The sequence below is a fragment of the Amia ocellicauda genome, chromosome 21 (assembly GCF_036373705.1).
Source record: "Amia ocellicauda isolate fAmiCal2 chromosome 21, fAmiCal2.hap1, whole genome shotgun sequence".
Taxonomy (NCBI): domain Eukaryota; kingdom Metazoa; phylum Chordata; class Actinopteri; order Amiiformes; family Amiidae; genus Amia; species Amia ocellicauda.
Window position 1 is genome coordinate 8,270,508 of NC_089870.1, and position 24,966 is coordinate 8,295,473.

At 37.1% G+C, this 24,966-nt stretch overlaps 1 protein-coding gene across 3 annotated transcripts in view; it reads right to left on the minus strand.

Annotated features, from left to right (window-relative positions):
• fsip1 (fibrous sheath interacting protein 1) overlaps window positions 1-24,966 on the minus strand; it is an 86,110-nt gene that overhangs the window by 36,173 nt on the left and 24,971 nt on the right. For 2 of the 3 annotated variants that reach the window (XM_066694753.1, XM_066694751.1), the window contains exon 10: window positions 2,904-3,050. The exons of the other annotated variant lie outside the window; for it this stretch is intronic. In XM_066694753.1, coding sequence (XP_066550850.1) covers window positions 2,904-3,050 — 147 coding nt within the window. The remainder of the gene's footprint in view (window positions 1-2,903; window positions 3,051-24,966) is intronic. 3 annotated transcript variants of the gene reach the window in all.

The following is a 24,966-nucleotide window of genomic DNA, read 5'->3' on the forward strand; positions in this document are numbered from 1 at the left end:
AAGCTGCTTATTCAAGTATTATGGAAGACTTTCAAAGATAGGTAATACTAGGAAGTCTCACTAACAACACTGCAATCATACCTTCATCAGCAAATTGGTGGACTTTTCTTTTTGTTTTTCTGTCTTTGTGTTGCAGCCAGAGACCCCATTTTCAAGTGAATTTAACTCACAGTGAAATTCAAGGTCATGTGCAAAGGGCATTACAGAAACGAAAGTTGCTTTTGTAAGAAAATATCTCATCCCTAGACACAACTGGCAGAGAGCCACACAGGCACTGTACGTGGCTGAACAGTTCCTGTTTTGCCAAGGCAAATGTTAATAATGGGAAAGCAAACTAAAAGATATAGCAAAGCAGGAGCTCTGTTGACTTGTTAAGTGCACAACAAAGGAAATGCTTGTGCCCCAGGGTATATCAATCTTTTGCAAGCGTACATGTTAGGGATAACCCTTCATATTTACACCCGAAGAATGGGACCAAGTCCTTTAAAAGAGAATGTGCAAGCAAAGTTCTCTAATCTAGAGAGACAGGGGCTAATTTGTTTACTGATTTTACATTAAAGTCCAGCCTTATCTTCCAGATCCGTCCAACACCCTCTTTCACAAATATCCCAACACAATGAGGAATGATGTATCAAACAGAAACCTTTGTGTTTTTCCTTTGAATTTCTCGATGTTTACCTCTTATCAGAACAGCCAGCTGATGATGTGCTGACAGTGCTAATGGTTCGAAGTCAGTCAGACAGCAGCTTGGGCTGTTAGCATCTGTACAAATGTATGCTGACATCTTCAAAAGGCCGTCAGACTGAACAACAGCAAGGAAAAGCACAGGCACGCTACTTAAAGTCTTCAGTACGACTACATTTTTACAAACCGCTGCAACCTACTCTTAGATGGAAATGTACATGTATTATAACACAAGCTTCCTTTGATTGCTCCCCTCAAATTCAAAATTAAATTGATTCAAGCAGCTTAAAATGGTTGGCTATAATTGTGCAGCATATCTTGTACGGTCCTATTAAATAAAAAACAAGTTTACAACATGTCTTACACCTGGCTATAAAGTGAAATGCAAAAGCAAAAGATACAACAGATCAAAGCACAAATCATGCTTTCTTTTGTGTGTGCAAGTTAAACATAACTAAAAATATATATTTATTTGCAACTGTTCAACAACAAAAAACCACTGAAAGGAAATGGCAAACCTAGTTAGAGTGGCAAATGGGTAAGAGACTCTCCAGCAAGCTTTTTCCAAAAGAGGAGCCCATTGTAGTGCTGTGCATATAAGGAGGTGGAGAAGAAGCAGGTATTTCTTTGGGCTCATTGTGTGGGTTTGTAAGGGAATGCCCTTTGAACAATGACACGGCAAAATTCTGGAATTTAATGCCCCTGCTTTCTCACTACACACTAAATTAAAGTCACAAATGTCAGTGAACGCAGAAAACAAATCCATCATCTTTTGTCTCTGAAAAATTCCATCGTTTAACACTTAGCAACCAAGGCTTTGGGAAGCACAGAGTTTCTGTGTCAGTAATGTCACGGAGGTTCACATTACGAGTTTGCGGTGAATGGTTTCCAGGGGACTTCTAGGTACAGGAATTTGTAAAGGAATCACAGAAAGCCTTTAAAAGCAATGAAGAATCCCTGTACAGGGGTCACGTAAAGAATTAAATAGCTCACAAATGCAACTGTGAAATCTATTCGGGGAAGTAACAGTCCTGCAAATTTAGAGAAAAAAAAACAGCACAACAAAGACACTGCGTTTTTGCTTATGCTAGTCTTTTAGAAGTTATTTCAATCACAATGTGCAATATGCTGTTACCGCTAATCTATGTATTTGTTTATTTTACTTAAGGTCATAGAACATAGATAGTGCTGCCTAACTGTGATTTTTACGACTGAAGCTCCTTTCCCAGTGAAGTGGAATATAATAACTCAGAGAAGCAAATCTCTTGAGAGCAGGCATGTCATGAAAATGCTAGACAGGCTTTTGCCTTTGTACAGTACATTAAAAACAAATGACAAGTGGCCTGGTCTACAGGGAGCTGTAGCCAAGTCCTTATTCTATGGATAAGGAATGCAGTTAACCTCATTACTTCGGTAATTGTTTTATCATTGTTAGCAGCTGCTTTATTCAATCAAAGGACAACTCTGTATTTTCACCAGCGACCAAGTCCGAGCTAATAAATTCAATACCACCATTTCTACTGGATAGAAACGATTGTTTTGTGTTTAAAAGACACTGGAGACCCACATACTGAAAGCAATAATTTACATTTAGTAACTTTGATACTGTATTGCAAACAAAGATAATAAATAAAATGTGTTTAATACATCTCACTGTCATCTTTTGAGGAAAATAACAAGGCTTTTATTGGGGGGGGGACATAATCACCACACTATGAGCACAGTAAGCTTGTAAACACTTTAAGATGAGGGGAAAGGGTGAAATGCAAAATAAGACATTTTAGTTAAGTCACTGAGCCTGTTCTTTACACATTATGAAGTTAATTGTGTTCTTCAAAGATACCTGGTGTATTGATTGGATCAGCCTTGACATACAAGTGCAGCAAAGCACCAAACAGATGTAGATACAAACACCAAATACCTTACCAGTAGCTGAATCTTGTGCCTGAGGTAAAGCGGAAAATGATATTTATAATTACAGTGGAGGAACTGCTTGGGAGAGTTGTGGGAGGATGATTAGACTCTGTACGTGCTTAAAGAAAGAACAGACTTTCTGGGCAGATGCTCATATTCTACCTCATGAAGAATCTTTTATTCAGAGACGGTGAATGGTAAGGGAAGCTTTTAGATTAATGCAGACATGATTCTGTACATGTGCATGTGATTACTATATATTTTTCTCCTAATTGTGTGTTTTGTTTGTTTTTTTTGTAACTCACAGCACTCTCCAGATCTTGGTCCAGATGTTGCAGCTGTTGATCGATGTCTCTCAGCCGAGACTCCTGACCCCCTGTCTCCTGCATGTCCTGAAGAACCTTCTCTCCTGGCAGTGTGTCCCCATAGTTATGTAAGCCAGCCCCAGGACCCTAACGAAAAACAGACACCTCCTTTTCTTAAAGCGTTCTCACTCCATGGAAGTCTAAATAAAGCCAATCCATTACAAAACAGGAACATGAGACAGAAAATGTAATTCATTCAGATGTATTTAATTTTGTTACTTTCCCTCTATCCAGTTATTTCTATATTAAGATTTATTTTGACGCAAAGTAAGCAAAAAAAGGTAAATTAATTTGTCATCCATATGCAAATGATGAAATAAATCAATGCCACAGGAATCTGAAAGTTAATAGTAAGTTATTGCGATGGTCTGACCTGTAACATAGTTAAAAGGAATAACACCCACAAAAAAGTAATCTTTCTTGCACAGACTTGATCCCAGATTCCAACCAGGATTACAAGTAGGCTCAAACCTCATGGTTAAAAAAAAATGCCATCATAAATTACACCAGGTCAGAAATTAGGCCATCCATGCATTGTGCAACTGGTGAGAAGAGGAAAACTCAAAAAGCATATTACTTCTCATTTTCACACTACATTTTTTAAATACAGCTATACTTTCAGTAAGAAACTTTTTTTAAAATATTTTAGAATCATTAGAATTATAGAACTGTGCGGAAAGTACCCCCTGTAAATAATCAAGCTTCTTTCAGTCTACTGCAAAGAAATGTACACAATAACCATGCAAATCTTAATAAAACGGGTAAGGCTATAATTGTGTGAAAAAGACATGATGACGCCCTTTTCAGCTGCATCTAGAAAAGTAATCAAACGTTTTCCTTGAGAAAGTTGGCCGCCTACATTTCAACCGTCTCTGAACTGTGTTGTTTTGTCCTTCAGTCTGAAAGATCATGGACTTCAAGGAGAACGAATGATGACAAGCCTGCGTCACTCTGTCACAGATCTGGTTTCAGTTGTGTGCTGGGCCCATTCCTGCTCAAAGGACATGTCTAAATAACTCTGCAAAACAAACTGTAAATTCTCGCTTTACTAGCCTCCTCAGCCCACTAACTATAGGCTTCTTAGCAAATATTGGTTAATTCGCTTTATTTATCTTATGGTAAGGATTCCAGCTCCTTTGCTGACAGTCAGCGTCCAAAAATTATACATTCAAGTTTGATGTCATTTTTTTCCCGGCATATTTTTAAAATAATTGAAGATTTCTTTTTTCGTCTATTTTTTTGTCAAGGGTTTTTCAACATACTTTTGTGATTTTCCAGCCAGTGAGCTTGCTCTATATATATATTTTTTTTAACCAAAAAAGGCCTAGCCAAGCCAGGGGATATCCTGGCATTATATACTTTCGTGTAATTTAGTAGGAAGCTATTTTTATCCTCTACCATGGAGTTTAGGTAAACAGTTGATTTCTCAATTGGAAATACACATCCGCCTGACCAAAATTACAGTCTGAGCCCAAGGCACTTGAAATAAACCTGAAGGGAGAGGGAGAGACTGTGGGCATGCACATGTCTTGACATCAGCGTAGACGTTCACATATCTGGGTTCCCTGCATTTGAGCAGCTTCCCTCCTCTTACACTTTCTTTTCGTCAGTTTGGGTTGTGCTGGGTTGAGCAAAAAGAAAAACCTAACTTTGTTTTAGGCTACTGGATCAGAACCCTAACTCTATGACTGCTCGAACAAAAACTTCTTGAAGACATTACGTGTGCTATCTTGCTTTAATGAATTAAAAAGGATCGAACAAATCTAGTACTGCGACCTTAATAAACACTACCTAATGTTGTTTTAAACTCCTGCTTTTTCGGCTGGAGTCCTCAAATCAGATCTGATTCTAGTTACGTTGGAACGTGCAAAAGCCGAAGTTTAATATTAGGTCACAGTGAATCATTCAAGATTGTGCTTTGCGGCTGTTCCTCAGGTTATCAACACGCCGGCCGCTTGCTCATAAATACCCTTTCACTTCCCAAAGCCCTGTTGAATATTTGTAAGTATGTATAATTTTACATGGTGCCAAACCAGTCCCCATGTGCCTAAACAATTGTGATGTCAAAACAAATTAGGGTTAAGATATAAAAAGCAACTCACAGAAGCAGCACAGGAAGAGAGAGAGAGAAAGAGAGAGAGAGAAAACAAAAAGCTGACATAATTGGCATGTCTAAATCACTCCACCCAGAAAAACCACTGGCCTTGACACAATGCTGTGTTAATCCGAGCCATCTGCCAAAATAGTTACTATAGACCATATATGTGTGTGTAACCAATGTACTGGGGCAAAATATAGAGAGGATAAATAACTGTAGAATATTCACAGAAGCTCTCCATTCTGGTTTCCCTCAAACTTGCTGCGGTGTCCTTACTGATTAAGTGTCACAATTGATAATAAATCTGTATGTGTTCTCCTTTCTAGAAAACAACATGTTTGTTTTGGTTCGATTTAACTGACACGCTGCATCATATTGTATTGGACCTTCACTGTTTTTTTGTTTTCAGTCATGTTTTCTATAGGTGAAACTTGTTTTAATTAAGGACATAGAAGACTATGATCATGTGATCTGCATTTTCCCTGTGTCTCACATGTCGCCTATCAAACTGTTGTATTTTTTTCATTGTTCGTGCTCATTTCTGTGCATTTTTCCATGTTAACTAACTAACTATGCCAGAATTCATAAAACCAAAACTCAAAGAGGCCTCTGACAATAGAAACAGAACAAGTTGAGCATTTAATGTTGGAGCAGTTGCAGTAAAAAAAAAAAAAACGGTCCTGCTTACCTCATCCTTCAAAATCCGAATACAGAACTGCAAAGACGGACCTGCTTATAAACCTTGCTATGCATCTTTTAAAGTAAAATTAAAGTTACAGGCAAACCCTATACACTTGCAAAAAAAAGTTGACTTATATATCAGGATAAAAAAGGAAAGATAGGAGATCTGGGAGCTGGGGGCCAGGAGCTGAAAGGCCACTGGTAATAATGGAAACAGATTGTTCTATTTCTTTCCTCTAATATGGCGCGCATCTGTTTTCTGGGAACATGTTTGCCAGAATCAACAGTGGAAACCCTGCTGATATGGACGTCATGACAAAAATCTCAACCACAGAAACAAGTAGCCAATTAATTAGGTCAAGTTCACTATGACAATCGTTCACAGTGAATCTATCCAGGGCAAAAAAGAAACTTTGCAGGATATTTCTAAGAAATGTATGTATATACCATCATCATTGATCAGCCTACATCGATTCACTACTGAATGAAGGCCTCCCCAAAATGTTTCCACTTGTAGGTGTTTTTTTTTTTCTTTTGGGATCCATTCAATAGCTTCCTTTGACCATATTTGATCCGTTCATCTTGCAATGTGTCCGGCCCATTGCCATTTTAACATTTTGTTTTTGGATCCATTCATTTATTTTATCTCTTTTTGTTATTCCATGCATCCCCATGCTTATATTTAAATATATACACACAGACACAAACAAATATATAAATATACATACATACATATACACACACACACTGAAGCGGATATTATTTGAAATAATCCCTGCTTGTGTTACATAAATTATACCAAACAGCAACATACCCTTTGCATCTCATTTCCTTAGATACTGTGGTACAGAAGCAATATTAATAAACACTGCCTTGACCAGCATGTAGTCTGTCACATCAGGGAGGTACCTGCTTCCAAAGTGCCTTGAAGTTTACTAGCAAAATCACAAAGATGAGTGCTTTGGAAAACAGTACCTCCTCACTTTATTTGTTATAATTATGTAGGTTTCCTGATCTTAATGTGCTGTATCTTCTGTAACCACTAGTGGGTTGTCTCAATCATACACAGGAAGATCAACTTTTTGATTCAATTTAAACCGTAAGTGTCTTATCATTAATCAAACATTCCGTCAAGTTTATTGAAATAAAAGACACTTAATGGGAAAAGACTGACAATTCCTCCAGTCCTAATTCACAATCAAGTGTAAAAAATATCAATATAATGTGCTATCAATTCCATTGAGGACCAGAAATATTTAAAGTTGAAAACTCCATTCTTGAAAAGTAAACTGTGAGAAAGGAGCATTGCATGGCAGAATTTAAGCACTGACTTAATGACTGAATTTTCTGTGCAAAACTATAAATGGGGTCATACAGTAACTGATGAGGGGAGGGGGGGGGGCTTGGCAAATGAAGGGCAATTACTTGGTATTACATGATAATGGAATGTGGGCTAGAAATGTGTAAATTACATTATAAAAGTATTTTCATGAAAATGCATAACCCAACCTTTATGAAAGCATAACACTTTTAACATTGTAGCTAGCATCAGTAAATAGTCTGAAAAAAGTGGTTTGGTGTTTACAGTTAGTTATTCAACCCATTTTCAGCAAACTCAAACAAACCATGCAACAAAAGAAAGTAACTTTCAGTAACGTATGCCTTGTATTCACTAAGTGTAATGTTTTTAAATATTAAGAAGTTAATTTGTGTATTTATTTTGTATATGAATAACATTTTTTTTAAATGATTGCCGAGTTCTAATTTGAAATGCTTAGATTCTTTCACTCACCCTTTTCAATTACTGTATTCATTGTTTTTATCAGCAAATTGCAAACTTTGCATTTCTGGCTGAAAGGCATAAATGGAAACAGTGAAGGAAATAGCTTACTTTATTGCAAATGTTGTAAATGTTTATGTTTGAATTAAATGACAATGAACAGGCGTCTTGTATGCAGACCCTCTCGCTTCGTAGACCCACTCCTGTGGTGTTATTGCCCATTTGTACCCATAACCACTCTAAAAGGTTGCAGAAGGCAATAAACAGCACACAAATTGCATAGTTTATGTCACATTATGTTACTGGAACAGTAAACCAACTGAATTTACGTACAAAATGTTTGAAGCCTGCTTTTGCCCCGTGTAATCCATTACAGTATTATAAGAATAAAGAGAGATGGAGAGAGAAAGTGAAATAGAGAGAGGGTGAAAATTGTAGTTATTTCAAGTCTTCTCACTGTAAATGAAAGAGATTTTTGCTCATACCTCTGTTGCAGGCATTCACAAACCTTCATGTGTAAATCAATATTAAAATGCAGAATACTGCCCATGGGCCACAAATCCTTCCTGGAGACACTAACATGGCAAGTCAGAAGCCTGATTAAGACCAATATAATCAGCAGAGGAGGTTGGGGACTGAACTTGGAAAAGGAGGGCACTGTTTAATCATGGGCAGTTTTGAGTATCAAGGGGCTTATATTTCAATGCTTACATAAACAACATAGAACAAACATAATGAATGATAAATGTATTTCAAACAGTAAAACAGAAGGTTAGTTTACTTTTTTCCTCACATGTGAACACAGAACCAGTGGCCAGGCAGTGAACAACAAAGTAAATCAAAGCTCAAATCCGAATACCTTAATAAATGCATCATGTTCATGTCTACATCTGCACATTCTGAGTGGAGGGGGCACTGCTCGAACTTAAATGCTTGTGCATTACAGCATTCACTGACATGGGACTGGGATAGATTTTCTCTGATGGAGAAAATCCAGGACATTAATGATATGTTGGGAATCCCACTCTCACAATTGTAGAAGGACTTCAAAACTTATTTGAAAAGGATGACAATGTAATCCATTATGCTCCCAGCTTCATAAAATATTATTTCCAATGTGATTTTAATTGAATACATCCTTTAGTCTGGCCTCATTGTGCTTGCATCTGTTTGGCATCTCTGCATGCCGCCCCATGTATGTTATAAAGGTCTTTTTACAACATACTTTCCTATGCGCATTTTTGGCTTGGGATTTTTCATCCCTAAAAATTTAACTACTAATTGCAAGACAAGAGGTATCAATTGGTCCACACAGACATCATACAACACCTCCATTCATGACTCTGAATAAGCCATTTGAGTTTATGAAAGAAAAAGGCATACCTAATATTCTAAAAGGAAATCAACTAGTCAAAACATACATGTAGGCTAACAGGTGTGGTGCATTAACGTCTTAAAAGCCATTGTCAATATGTAATGTCTGTACTTAAAACACAACAAGGACTAACATAAGTTAGTATAATCAAAACCATGAAAGCTTAACAATTTTGTTTTAGGGACATCCAACGTTTAAACCAAAGAAACGCCTGACATTTCACATTACAGTTACAATCTGTATTAAATAGGACTATAAATATACAAACTTGTTTATGTGTCGAACAAGTTACGAAATACAATATAACAACACTGCACTCATTAACACAACAGTCAGATTTTGTTATAGCAAGTCACTATACAAATACAATGCGGCCTTATTTTGATAATTGATAATTCACAAACACATGTTCAATTCATGGCTGCAAATAGAGAAAACACTGTTGTTGGGACAACCTGATCCAAATCACTTCAATCCTTTAATGTAGTCCCTAACCTAGCTCTATTTCAGAAGATTTGAAAAGCATGGGGAAAGCCCAGCTTAGAATGGGAACGTGTGGAATTTCCTCTGGTCTGGGCTCCATTGCTAATGGAAAGAATGAGAGAAAAAAAAGTATCTCTTGTTCTGTAACCAGCTTAAGTCTGGCTTAGTTTGTGTTGTTATTTGCTTTGTAACAAATGGACCGCAGCAAGTTTCCAAAGAGTACACCAGTTTGCTTCATTTTAGAAGAAAAATAGCTCTTGATTTTCTGCATCTCCTTCACTTAGATGAGAAAACAAGTAAAAAGCCCTGGCCTGATGAGTTAAGAGATTTCATGGGAGCCACTTTTAAAATATAAACAGTGGGAGGGGGAGTGTGTATGCGATACGTCTTTGTTGAATCCAAAATGGTAATTGAACTCTAACTGCTACTGAATCGCAGGAATGCTAAAAATGTCAGACGTATTTGTGAACCAAACAATCCATAATTTGGGGAGCCTACTTCAATCTTCTAGTCACGCAGCCTAGATTATTTTTTTTCCTTTTCTTGTTTCCCCCAAGGAAGGCTGTCATAGTGTATGGCGAGAAACAATCAAATGATAAGATCTAAACCCAAACATTTCTTTTATCTTCACGTCACCGTTTCATGTTGATATCTCCATGTGGAGTGCTGGGATTTTACTTAATTGTCCTCAAAAAGAAAGCCTTGCACGGCTTACAATTTCCTCCATGTAGAGAACAGAATGTATTGACTACAATCCACTTAGCTTTTGTAATTTCTTTCAGCTGCAATGATTTAGGAGAAGGTAGGTGTTGGATTCTGGGTCCGTGAGGGTCTGTGGGCCTCCTGGTTTTCATTGCAGGGAATACTTTGCCTAATTAATCCAACTTAACACATTTTCAGTTCTGAGGCAGATGGATTTAACTAAGCCAATATACTCTGCACACCTCAAAAACAGGAAGTGTAGACCACAAAAACAGGGAAAGTTATAAAATTCGGAAATCAAACTTCAAGATGGTGGCAGGGATCACTTGCACTGTAGGATGTGCAAACTTTGGTATTAATCTCCCAACACAAGTTCTTATTACACTGTAGGAGTCAAACACCCAACAGGACTTTTCAAACTAAGAATGATGTATATTGCAGTGACAAGGCACTGTCCAATACAGACGGTAAGAATGGTCCCTTGCAAAATTCTCCCCATTTCATTGGTATCCTGTTACCATCTGCTCCACCTTTTTTCAATTTGTTCCCATGGTCACACTATTTGTCTGGAGAAAAACGGTTGCCATGCCACGCCTTGGCAGTGATTAACTGTGGTTACAGCTGCAGCTTTATTGTCAACCATTCTGCATACATGGCTGTAATGTGCTATAATTATAAACTGTTATTGTTGCCGCTTTCTTCAGCTGCAAGAAATCAAATAAAGGTTTGACCCTCCCGTACTTATGCAGAAAGAGATCCGAGTGTGGAGAGTAATTGCAGAGAACAGTAAACGCCACAAATATTGTTATAGTAATTGCTGCTCAATTACATCCATAAATACACACATAAATTACTTTATTGGTTTTCTCCAGTGGATGACCCTAACAGGTATATCAGCAGGAGTCAATGAGGTTCTGTGGAAGTGGAGGTTGATTACAAACACCTGATGTCAGAGCCCTGACTGACCTTTGCCCTTACTAAGCTAATCACCTGCATCATTAAAAAAAATATATATGTTTTGCTGGCATGCTTTTATAGTCATCTTTGTATGCTCTCCATTGCAGCAAGCATCTTCCAAAGCAGACCAAGAGCACCTTGTAGCATTAGTTTGAGAAGTAAATGCTTAAGTAATGAGGGAGATTAACATTAAGCCCTTGTATTAAAATAACAGAGTTTTAAAGGAATTTGTTGTTTGGGGGGCTTAACTTTGTTAGGACTTCATGAGTAAAATAAATACAAACCCAAAGGTTAATGAAGCATGTATAGTGTATAATGAATATATATAAATAATGGGGAAATAAACATTTTCTTTAAACTCAAATTAGGTTAGATCACTTCTGTAATATAATGCCCAATAGCAATTTACGAAATAAGGTTGGCCTTGTGGTAGAATGAGGGAAAGGGAGGCGCAATACAAGCAGCCTCCCACCTAGGCCCCAGCCATCACAGAAACATAGTAAAGTAAAGCACATTATTCTATTTTTCAAATAATTTTAAGAAATGCTACTGTTCCTGCTTTCAAGTCAAATATAAATAAATAAATATACAAAAAAAAGAAAAAAGGACATGCCATCATGCGATTTTAAATATGTACTCTGCAGTTAATTAAATTATACACAGCAGACAGTATTTATTTTGAAGGTCTCAATGCCAAAATGGAAAGATTAAAGAATGTGGCTATGGTTTGTTTTCATTTTCCTCACTGGACATCATTCTATCTAATCCTCAACAAATGTCAGAGCATCTTTTATTGTACAAGTCCTAGGCCTTCTGTGGCCTTCATGACTCTTGTTAATTTTATTTTTGCCTGCAGAATTATCCTGTGACATTGTCCACATTATAAATGACATTCTGTTTACAGATGTTCTTAGTGTTTGATCTACGGACACACCCTTGAACTCTATAAAAGACATATGGCTCACTTGAATCAATTTCCTTGTTGCGAGTCCAACTCCTGTAGATGTATGCCTGTATAATGGTTTGACAAACATTGAGATTTAAATCTCTATTGACGTGGATTCATTTGATGAAATACTGTCTTTGATATTTAGTGGGAAACCACCGATCATGGTGAAAGTATTCAAAGTCAAGGCTCAATTAGCTTAAAACATGTCTATTGATTAAGATATACACAAAGTTGTCATTTGAAGATTTTAAATTCCACTACAATTAGTTGGATGTTAGCAGCCTACACTTCCTTGTATGTACGTAACCTATTGATATTACAAAGAAGTTAATTCAATAATTATAACAACGGTTGGTTGTCCAGCAGCCATTCAATTCAGTGTGTACTCTGCAATCTGTTTCTGTGTAGCTAGCTGGCAAGTTTCAAATTTGATATATTTTATTTGCTTGTTGTTGGTTTGTTCCTTTGCTTGCTCAACAACTAAATACAGTGTGTATTACTCAGATTGGGGTTATTGGCTTTATGATTCTGTCAGTCTTGTCATTTAATTGCATCACATTTGCAGATGATCCCCTTTTATTAGTGTGAACAGAAAAATCAGCCATTACTTAACTGCTAATTTGCCGATCTGAAAATAGTTCTCTAAGGTACATACTGTTTTCTTGAACACTTCAGATTTTTTAACAAAAGCATTTCATTTCCAAAGGCTATTATTATATATACTGCAACTTAACACTTTAGTTTAGCATGCACGTAGTCAGGGTAATTAAAGAGCCATGCAAATTACAGTAAATTATAAGTGAGCGGCATTAAATTACTTGAACTGTTAGTGAGATACAAAGAACGAAAACCCAGATTCAGTGAGGTTCTGTGTTTATTTTGTTTTGGCTTTTTTTTCTTAAGAAAAGGAAGAAAAACTGAAGAAATAGCAACTTATATTCAGTCATATTCAAACCACAAGACATTGGGGGTGTCTCCTTTAAGTAAAATGATGCCACTATGGGTTTACCCTTAGCATGTGCTTATAATTTTTCAGCACTGATTCTGCAGACTATGTCATAAACTATGTTATATTTAAATCTGCATACAGTAAGCATATAATTTTTTAAAATGTTTCCGTCAATTTCTTGACAAGCACGCACAACCGCAAAAATTGCTCAGGGTTCTTGATGTGTTCTCTCTGTAACCACAATAGTGACAGTACAGTAGTAATATAGTACTATGTTCATTAAAAAACACACACTGACAGACGTATGTATTAAATAAAATTGAAAATTGAACCACGTAGCTCCAAAGCAACTTTCTTTATAATTATACATTTTGTTTTCTTCTGTTTTTTCATCCAACCTGTTCAAATCTCTGCACTATACCACAATCTTCATGTGAATGAAACACACTTTCCTAATCCTTCACAAAATATTTGCTCAGTTATATTCCAATTTTTACACAAAAAAACAACTAAACTAGAAAAGAATGTGGCTTACTTTTTGCTGCAACCAAAATGTGCATTTTAATTTCCCCCCCAAATTGTTTCAGTGATATTAATGAGAATCACAGAACACTCAAACAGTGACAAATGAAAAAAAAAAACATACAAACAATCAAATGAATGGACTTAAACGTGCGACCTCCCAATAACAACTACAGCTTGGTAAAATCAAGTTGATTCCTGCTATGAGACTATTTTCTTGCTGTAACCACTTAGTAACAAGAGCAAAATGATGTTGTTGCGTAAATCAGCTCTGGTGCCCAAAACTTGCAATTACTGCCTTAAAGTCTTTCACATTACTTGGTTTATTATAGCAGGAAAATGGCTAAAGAGCTTACTTTTAAAAACACAAACTGTGAAAGGAATTTCGAACACAGATTATCTTTTGAGAAATGTTAACCCTGGCTTTTAGTTTTACCAAATGGGGGTAAGTGAAAATGAAATGCTATTCACCAGAAAATTTTAATTTCTGAGCTATAGGGACTTCCAAAATATAACTAAATATAACCTCTGCTTATTCAGTCAAAAGTTGAATAAGTTTTTGTATGTAGAATTAAGTACACTAAATGAAAAAAGAAGAAAAAAGAAAACATCAGTAACCTAAGACTAAACTGCTAACCTAGAGACCATTTCTTCTAGACTGCAGCCCTATCAATGTGATACTGTACATGTTCAAATCATCAGAAATGTGTTGAGCTTTTAACATTCTGCAGTGAAGATAAAGCAATATGCAAAATATGTTTGGTCTTGCAACACCTTCAGTAAAGGGTGAAAAAGCAAGCCTGGAAGCCTGCAACTGAAAGACATAGTTTCTGTTTGAATCATGCCACGTGGAACGAGGCTACCTGCCAAAGAATATAGCCCTGCATTAGACTTGCCACAGACTGTGGCAGGCGTTTTTGGTACGCCCTGTAGCAGCTCTGAGGGTGATGTCGTTTTTGATCGATCTGGTCGCCCTTGCTCTCCCACTGGCCTAGTTCTCCTGCTGGCACTGAAAGAGTCCAATACCTTTTTATGGCTCTAGGGCTCAAGAATCCACATTATGTTAAAAAGAAAACATTAGCTGAACAAAGACAGAAGATTATTTGGTATATAAAGGTAAGACGAAAGGAAGGAACAGAGAAAAATACAACAAACATTTACAAGAAAACAGGAAACATTTATTCTAAAATGTATGAAGACTACAGATGGGAATTTATAGAGATTCCCCTTAAGTGCTGTTATAAAAACATTGCTGAAGCAGTGCAGCCAAGTTGAGTATAAGTGGATGATAACAATTACAAATACTGTTATGGCATGGTGAAAAGAGTCAATTTGTCCTTTAAAAAAACACAAAAAACAAATTTTGTATTTTTTTTTTCTAATGTTTCTCTTTTTAATACAATACAGCTTGCACTGAGACATGCTGTATCACTTACAGAAGACGGATACCAAGTGTGGGACATTCCTTAAGAATTACAAGATAAACCCTTAGGTCATTGGGACCTCAAGAGTTCAATTTCTGTCACTGCGGGTGGTCTGTAGCACGGAGAGCTAAATTTACAGAGATGAAAACCTACAGACCACGCTATTGCACCACAAAGTCAACTGTTTCAACACAAAGAATCCAAGATATTTATTTAATGGGGAAAATTATCTGAAGTATCTGAAACATTGTATATTACATATCCACAACAAAATTCAGAACAGAAAGGGAAACAAAATATATCATATTGGGTGGAAACATGGATTTAAAATGAAAGTGCCTTATATTTATCTGTCATCCTATAGGAGTTTTTTTTCCCACTCATCCATGCCTAATGCTTTACTTTTACATTTTCTATTAATCACTTTATTGTTCTTTAAATCTGTGAGGCAGTCTGTGCCAACCAAATAAAAACTGATTGACTGAGTGATTTATTTTAACAGACTCACATGCAGGCCATGTGCAGTGACAGTTTTCTGTGAAGGGCATCATGATAACCTGTACATTTTTCCGCTTTATGGACCACATCATCAGCTTTAATGGAACTTGATGTCAACAGTACATCTGAAACGGTACATCTGAAACAGTATCATGATAATGCGCCACATGACAAAGCTGTGAGAGTAGCACAGTGGGAAAAGGAGAAAAGTGTTGAAAATATGTCACAGCCTCCCCAGAATCCTGACCTCAATCACACAAAACATCCCCGTGAAGAACTGGCACAGCAAACCAACAAAACCAACTGCTCAGTAATGGCTCAGTTTTCCCCCAGCCAGGACTGCAGACAGCATTAAGGTCAAGCTGGGCCCATGTCCAATTAAATCCTGGAGGACAGAGTGCCACAGACAAGCAACAGCGTGATTGAGGGCATGGCCTTTAATGGCAGTGCACCTAGCCACAGGAGTGACCGGTCAGCCAGCACCAGAGGACTTTAATTGGTGTCTAGTGGCGTACGGAGTTCAGATGTGTGTCTTGGGCTAAGATTGTGGACTGCGTTGTAAGTCTGTTGGAGAATTTTAAAAGATATAGGCTACAAGCCTTGAGAGGGAACATGTATAAATCTTTACAAGGACTGGCGTAATGGGCTCTGTGCTTTTCGTGGCGGTTTTTCTGCAGAATTTCTGCCGCAGAATCTGTGCTAACTGCAGTCTCTTCTGTATGAGAATGGTGACCTAAATACAGAGTATGGCATCACTCATGTATGGAAGTGATAAAAACAAGGATTTTTGAGCATATAGATAAAGTTACACCTGGGTTTTACAGGATGTATTTCCCATAAATAAAGGGGTTTTCTTGGGAACTACAGTAGAATGTAAAATTTAACCTAAATGGTCACATTTCCATCTGTTAACAATCTTAAACAGTCATGTTTAGCTCCAATTGATGAAAAATATAATGCAAAGAAGAAAATTAGGCAAAAATGTGACTGCGGCAATTATACATTATACATAGTCCTGTGAGGAAATGCTTGCGTCAGAAAAGTGAAGCAATAGTATTTAATTACATCCACATACACTGTTGAAAACAGAGAAAGAGAATATATACATATGTACATTTGTGTATGTGTGTGAAGGCCCAGACCAAATATTTGATCCACCCTACAATGCCAAGTTCCAATACTTGACAGTGTATTTGTGTTTATACCTCATGCAAAACCTCTGATTTGGTCTGGCCCTTAGTTTCTATCCTATAAAAAAATATTTAGATATCTTGCTCTGAAAAAAAAAAAAAAAAAACAATCATGGACACAGTTGGTGTAGTTTGAATTTCAACAAAAAAGCAACATGAATGACCCATGTGTGGAGGTTGAACAACTGAAGTAAATTGTCAGGAGATGTACTTGATGATTGGATTCTGAGTCAGGCCACTTAACAATGCCTTAACAAGACCTGGGAAAACTAGACCAGACTCTGTAACAAGCTTTCCCACTGTATTTAAAATTAGAAGTTTTAAAATGTGAGAAAAACTCTAAACTCACTGAACTATTTCTTAAACTGCACTGGGCTGGGCTGCTGAGTGAAAGGGGCAGAAAGTATTACATTTAAGGGTGGGGGGGCTGCTTGACAAAAGCAATAAACTACATAACATAACATGCTGTTTAAGACTTAACCAAACCCAGTCCAGAAATAAGAACCAATCAATCCCAAAGGGAATTACAGGATTTAGATGGGTGTGGAATCCTGTCTTTTTACATTAAACACCAAATCGGTGGCCAATCACCCACAAACGCCTACGGTCCAAGAAACGCAAAATGGGTGCCAAGTGACCCATTGGTGAACTTTCTGGCTCTCAAAAGCATTACACCACTAGAGCAGACCTCCGCTGCGCATCAGTGAAGAGCTTTCATTCATCTTACAATGATAATATGGTAAGAAAAGCCAAACTGTCTGACAATCGGAAGCACACTATTGCACAGGATCATCTCCATTGAAATAATTGGCACAACCAATTATGAGAGACTACTTTAAAATAACACTCTTGGTTCACATGTAGTAAAAAAGAAATGCTGCTACACCTCCATCCTCAATGAAAGGAGAGGGGGGCTGTTTCACAGATTTACACCAATTTCTAAGAAATAAAATGAAAATGAAAACACTGTGCTCTCTCATTTTGAGATTTTCATTAACTGATAGATCAATATATAGATCAGACTGCAGAGACAGATTGACAAAGAGACGCATTCACTTGAAAAGACATCTGACCTCAGTAGGTCTTAAATGCCCACTTCTACACTGGTCGGTATACTAATATAGGTACCAGTAATGCTATTTAAGAAATGTAGAATAGTCAATTATCCTATTAAAAACAGTTGCCATAAATGAGAAGTTGATGTGCCTGTGACGCAGTAAATATCTAGACGGCACAGAGACTAGTCATTAAAAAGGGCGGTCGCCGTTAGGATTGTATTTTTAAAACTCGGATCCACTGCTCGTCTGCCGAGACTGCCGTCCAGCAAAACAATTTTTCCTCTTGAAAAAATACAAATTACTGCTTACAGTAAATTAAATTCACTCAGGACTGCCAATATTTACAGCGAAACAGACTGAAATAATTATCACCAAATTATGCAGTGCTGCTGAAAAGGAAGGGGGTGAAAGAAAATATACAGAAAAAACAGGCGAAACAAAAAGGGGGAGGGTGGGGGGGAGATAATAACATTGCACACCATCCAACCATATCGTAATGGTGTCACACTAGAAGTCTGGCCAGGACACCGTGTTTTGAGATCAAGCAATAAACAGTAGCATGCCAGGGACAGCGCTCAACTAGGCCAATTAAGTGACCTCAGATATAGCATCTGCTAACGATTTGACATCATAAAGAACACATAGCATGAACAGTAATATGCATGGCACAGACACATTGAGAATGTCTTATTATATTGGCAAGGTTGTTTTCTAAAGGGGGCATATAAAATGCAAAATACACAGTCCTAAAAAGGACTTGAGGTCTGCCAAGCCACCTCTGGAAATGTATTGTAATGTTCAAATGATATACCACAGGGAGACAAAAAGCTCAGTGGATTCTACTAACACATACGCACTTTACCATTCGACTTTAAGCCCAGGACAGCTATTATAGCATTAAACATATAATACTCAAATATTCATTCTGCATATACAATTTCTCTGATAATTTCGCCTACAGTGTTCTACACTCACCTAAAGGATTATTAGGAACACCTGTTCAATTTCTCATTAATGCAATTATCTAACCAACCAATCACATGGCAGTTGCTTCAATGCATTTAGGGGTGTGGTCCTGGTCAAGACAATCTCCTGAACTCCAAACTGAATGTCTGAATGGGAAAGAAAGGTGATTTAAGCAATTTTGAGCGTGGCATGGTTGTTGGTGCCAGACGGGCCGGTCTGAGTATTTCACAATCTGCTCAGTTACTGGGATTTTCACGCACAACCATTTCTAGGGTTTACAAAGAATGGTGTGAAAAGGGAAAAACATCCAGTATGCGGCAGTCCTGTGGGCGAAAATGCCTTGTTGATGCTAGAGGTCAGAGGAGAATGGGCCGACTGATTCAAGCTGATAGAAGAGCAACTTTCACTGAAATAACCACTCGTTACAACCGAGGTATGCAGCAAAGCATTTGTGAAGCCACAACACGTACAACCTTGAGGCGGATGGGCTACAACAGCAGAAGACCCCACCGGGTACCACTCATCTCCACTACAAATAGGAAAAAGAGACTACAATTTGCACAAGCTCACCAAAATTGGACAGTTGAAGACTGGAAAAATGTTGCCTGGTCTGATGAGTCTCGATTTCTGTCGAGACATTCAGATGGTAGAGTCAGAATTTGGCGTAAACGGAATGAGAACATGGATCCATCATGCCTTGTTACCACTGTGCAGGCTGGTGGTGGTGGTGTAATGGTGTGGGGGATGTTTTCTTGGCACACTTTAGGCCCCTTAGTGCCAATTGGGCATCGTTTAAATGCCACGGCCTACCTGAGCATTGTTTCTGACCATGTCCATCCCTTTATGACCACCATGTACCCATCCTCTGATGGCTACTTCCAGCAGGATAATGCACCATGTCACAAAGGTCGAATCATTTCAAATTGGTTTCTTGAACATGACAATGAGTTCACTGTACTACACTGGCCCCCACAGTCACCAGATCTCAACCCAATAGAGCATCTTTGGGATGTGGTGGAACGGGAGCTTCGTGCCCTGGATGTGCATCCCACAGATCTCCATCAACTGCAAGATGCTATCCTATCAATATGGGCCAACATTTCTAAAGAATGCTTTCAGCACCTTGTTGAATCAATGCCACGTAGAATTAAGGCAGTTCTGAAGGCGAAAGGGGGTCAAACACAGTATTAGTATGGTGTTCCTTTAGGTGAGTGTATGTTCTCTGTTGCATCTGCTTAGATTACCAGTTGATGGGCTCACAAGCTCTACGAATCAGGTAATGAAAAGAAATTAAAACATGCAATTTCTCATTGATAACCTCATAGCATACTTTCCCAGTAAGGTTTACTACAAAATAAATATCATGAAAAAGACACCTGGTGTGATTAAAATACACACTATTTGGTTTAGATAATGCAAGTAAAGAAGAAATGTGTTTTATGTAAACATATTTTCTTGTTGTCTAAAACACTTCAGACAATTTTCAAGCTATGTGGTTTCACAAAAAAATTGTCAGCAAAATGATCAAAATTGCTGACAGTTCTGAAACTATAATGTTCAGTTTTTAGACCAACTGACAGTATATACCAGGCTTTTCCCAGCAATTTAGCTAATTGTGCCACAGGAAAATTAATAACATGTTTCTGAGTTACATAACTAAGCTTTTATCAGTCAATAGCACATTTCTTAAAAAAAAAAAAAAATAATAATAATAATAATAATAAAATAATTAATAATAATGTTTCAACAAGATGTATAATATCAAATTTTAAGTTATCACGAAAACAATGTTTATAAACATTTTAGATGCACTTCATGGATCTTTTTTTGTTCATACAAACTATGATGTTCAAGGCAATTCATTTACAGTAATAACATCATATTGTAATAATCCTAACTCATTTTAGCTACAAAGTCTGTTCCTAAGTTTTTGGTCAGTTGATTATGTTATTTTATATATTCTTTAGATTTCACAGGGGTGAGAGTGGAAATGGAATAGTACACCAGTGGAAAATCTGCTTGTGTGACTAATGGACTTTGTCAGACTTTAATTTGCTTCACAATCAAGCATGACAAGTCATTCCATAAGTTTTCTAGTTGGAATATTATGTTTCTGGGGCACACAGAGAAACAATACACTTGTTCAGTCTTGCAATCTCAGAAGCAAATTAGAAATAACTTCAAATAATTAACATGTGAATGAAAATGATGGGCACTATCAGGGGCATTAATCTGTGTCCATCTTTGAGACTTATCATCTCAACTGCTGCAATTTGAAGACATGCTGCATAATATTACCTCATTAGAAAACCACCACTGACTGAACAAGCACACTCACCTTACTGTTGACCAAATAGCTTATTTGAATGGCATAGTATATCACACTAACAGTATTAAGACCCTATCCCTTTCCACATGGATCCCATCACATGTAATGAATACATTATGTTCCTCCAACAAATCAAACACACATGCCTCAAGGCTCACCTAAGATATGTTTTCCAAATTAATTCCACATGGAAAGTGCATTCTTCAACATTTCCAACATAACTTTCCATATGCTCACATGTGTGCCATACACATAGAAGAAAGCTAGTAAAAAGCACAAGTGTTACCTTTTTACAATACAAAACCTTTTATACTAGACCTTTCATCTTTGAACTAGAATGAATGCTTTGTATTTTATATTAACTGGATTACTGCACTTTTGTAACGCTTAAATGTATGTTTTTATTGATTTGTATTACTGCACTTTTGTAATGCTCGTGTTAACTGCATTCTGTACTGTAGATCTTATTCATCAAAATCGTCAATTATTTGGTGGACCCAAGACCATGACCAGATCAGTAAACAAGCATTTTAACTAATATAAGTCACAATGTGACAATGTAAACATTTACTTTTCAATGAACTGTAACTATTGATTTCAATGCACCGAAATTACAAGATCATTACTCATTCTGCATGGCTTACTTTTTTTTTTTTTTATTGTATTTGTTTATTTGGGCCTAAAACATATTTCTTCCAGATCTGTAACAAAATGTTATTCTAAACAGAATAATTCCATTCAAGTAAAATGAAAAGATAAAATATTATCAGCAGTTAAACTGTAAGAGCAGTGTGCTAAATAAAGTGAACGGTTCAATCTGACTGGAGCTGGCTAATGATAAAAGCTGTAAAAGACAGAGATAATGTATGCTTTTCAAAAGCTGGCTCTTACTTACACTGCTAATGATCAAAAGCACTGCCCGTGATTCAGACGGAAAAGAAACGGTGCAGCCAAATCAGAGTGGGATCCATTACAAAACAGTCATCCGGCATGAGAATCTGTTTTTCTCTGAAAAATGTGCTGATCCAAATCATTCTGTCGGCAGCACATGTTTAGGAAATAAATTATTGCAAAATACGGCATATATTAATCTTGTAGGCAGTAGCTATTATATTGATGTTTAGTCACCAGTATTTACTCACCAAATATCTTTAGATATGTAAATGTTTCTGTGGTCATTTTACATTACAGATAAAAAGTCCCTCCACTTAGAGGATGATGCACTTCCAAGTCCTTATTTTACTTCAGAGTAAAGTAAAAAGTGTGTCAGGGGAGGGGGGAACTACATGATAATGCATGAGCTGGAATTGGTGACAGCTAAGTGAGATAAAACAGTCCCTTCCCAGAAAGAATCTTCTGAGCCTAAATCCGATTTGCACAAGTAAATATTTTCAAAAGAACTGGCAGCCATTGCAAATAGCCTTGGATAACTTGGTGTTGCCGGCCCAGCTCTGAATCCCCACCAAAGCATCGCCCTGCAGTGTTTGCAGAAAGACAAACTATACTGGCAAGCTTATCTTGAAATAAGAAAAGAATAGGAAAGAGTCTGAGCACCGTATATTGGCCTGGGCCTCATAATAAAAGATTAGAAGCCAGCCAGTCAAGTCCCTCCGCTTTAACAAGGCAAACATCCAGTAACATGTTCTAAAGGTCTTTATCACACAATATTCTCCTTGTGGCCTACATAATTCTCAAAGCAGGCACTCATCCAGGTTACTGATTGGTGAGGTTTCACAGCCATCATCCAACAGCTCACCCAGACATACACATAAAGAAGGTTGAGTATTTCCTATGTAAAAATTACCTGCCATTTAAAACAATGTCATATACAGAGATCCTCACAGAATCCTCTCAAAACCCCATAGCTTGAATGAGATTCTCATTCTGTTTCATTACAAAGTACACTAGGGAGTATTATAGGATAGGTGATCTGGCATATATTTAAAAAAATGGTTCTTATTGTTTTCCATGCTTTTTCTCTATTTTAAGACAGTTATATATGTAACTTTTGGGAAAGCATTATGGACAATAACATGATTTCATGTGTTAAGATTTAAGCCAATATCTGAGATAGAGATATCTTCCTTTATGTACAGTTTTTTCTCAAACTCATTAAAGCCAAAAAACAACTATAAATTGCATGACTAGATCAATTCAAGGTGCCCAAACAAAGTCTAGTCCTCTTCTGGAAAAATGAAAACAAAATCTATACATTCGATCACAGTACCATAATTCTGAATCAGGGTTTTCAAAGTCTCCCTTTAAACTCGGCTCATTTTATTTCAAATATTTAGTGTTAACTGATCAAACTGACTTGCTTCACTTATTTTACCTGACCTTCCATACTCATCCATCACTGTGGGGCAGACCTCACCAGTCAAGAAGATCTGATTAGAAATGTTCATAACAATGTACTATAAAAGAAATGCAGCCATTACCTAAGGAAAACTGAGACAAATGATTTACAGAAATAAATGTTTTGGGTTTTTTGCAGGCGTTGCATATTCTGACCAAAAAACACAACAAAAAAAGTGAACTTTTATTTCAAGTGCCCTAAAGCAACTGAAATGAAACAATTCAATCTTGTTAAGCAGAGGCTTGCATTTGTTGAGCATGGTGAACATGATTGACTAATGGATGAACTCCCTTTATTCATATGTTGTGACCAGTGGAACCAATGACTACTATGAAGGAAGCTTTTTGTTGAGCATGACAAATTTAAATGTACAATGTCAGCGTAAGATGCAAATTTCTGCCATGCCCAGTTGCACATACTGGCCAAGAAGAAAAGTAAAATGTATAATGTAGAAAACAGGGGGCAGAAAGCAGTGGAATGAGACCTCTGTCAGATAGGCTTTTACACAGGTGTATGTATTGGACCAGTGGAGTATTTTAACGAGGGATATGGGGTTTGCAAGGACTGGATGGGTCCATGGGTCCAATCCAGTTTTATCATAATCTTATTTCCTATCTATATTCTTCCACCAAGCATATATTATACCATCAAAAGGAAAGGCTTATTTGGTGTTGATTAGTGATGCTACGGTTCCTATAATATCTGTGACCTTGTGGACCTTTGGCTGAATTGGCCAAATTGGCCAGATTTAACTTCTAAAATTAAAATAAATATAAAAAGGTGAGGTTTTAAGAGAATTCCACTTTCTGTTTATGTGGACACCACAGTGAAGCATTATTGCTTTGTGTAAAGGCGTGTATTATGGAGGACTCTGAGTCAGTGTCTCAGCACTAAGTTGTCCATTGTCTGGTGCTGTAAAAGGGTTTTTCCACAGCTCCCGCAGATGTCACTTTATAGCCACATTGTAAAAATAGCAAGCCAAGACTTATTAAAATAGTAAAAATATTTAAAAGCATGTAAGCATTGGTGCATGGTGGAAAATTCTGCAGAATTTTCCTAAATGGACAGATTAATATACAATTATGATTCTTCTGATGGGTTTTTAGCTCGTGAATAACATTTGTGTTTTGTTTTGTGGATAGCAATCTGCTATAAATCATGTCTAAGATGTAGGTCAATAAAATGATTTGGTTGAACTCCAAGTAATACATTGCCGAAATAATGTTTTTGTTTTATGACAGTGTATTTTGCTCTTCCAAACAAACTCATAATTTGTCTTTGTGAAGCCAAACATTAAAGTATTAAAGAAATGATTTACAGTGAGGGAAAAAAAGTATTTGATCCCCTGCTGATTTTGTACGTTTGCCCACTGACAAAGAAATGATCAGTCTATAATTTTAATGGTAGGTGTATTTTAACAGTGAGAGACAGAATAACAACAAAAAAATCCAGAAAAACGCATTTCAAAAAAGTTATAAATTGATTTGCATGTTAATGAGGGAAATAAGTATTTGACCCCTTCAACTTAGTACTTGGTGGCAAAACCCTTGTTGGCAATCACAGAGGTCAGACGTTTCTTGTAGTTGGCCACCAGGTTTGCACACATCTCAGGAGGGATTTTGTCCCACTCCTCTTTGCAGATCCTCTCCAAGTCATTAAGGTTTCGAGGCTGACGTTTGGCAACTC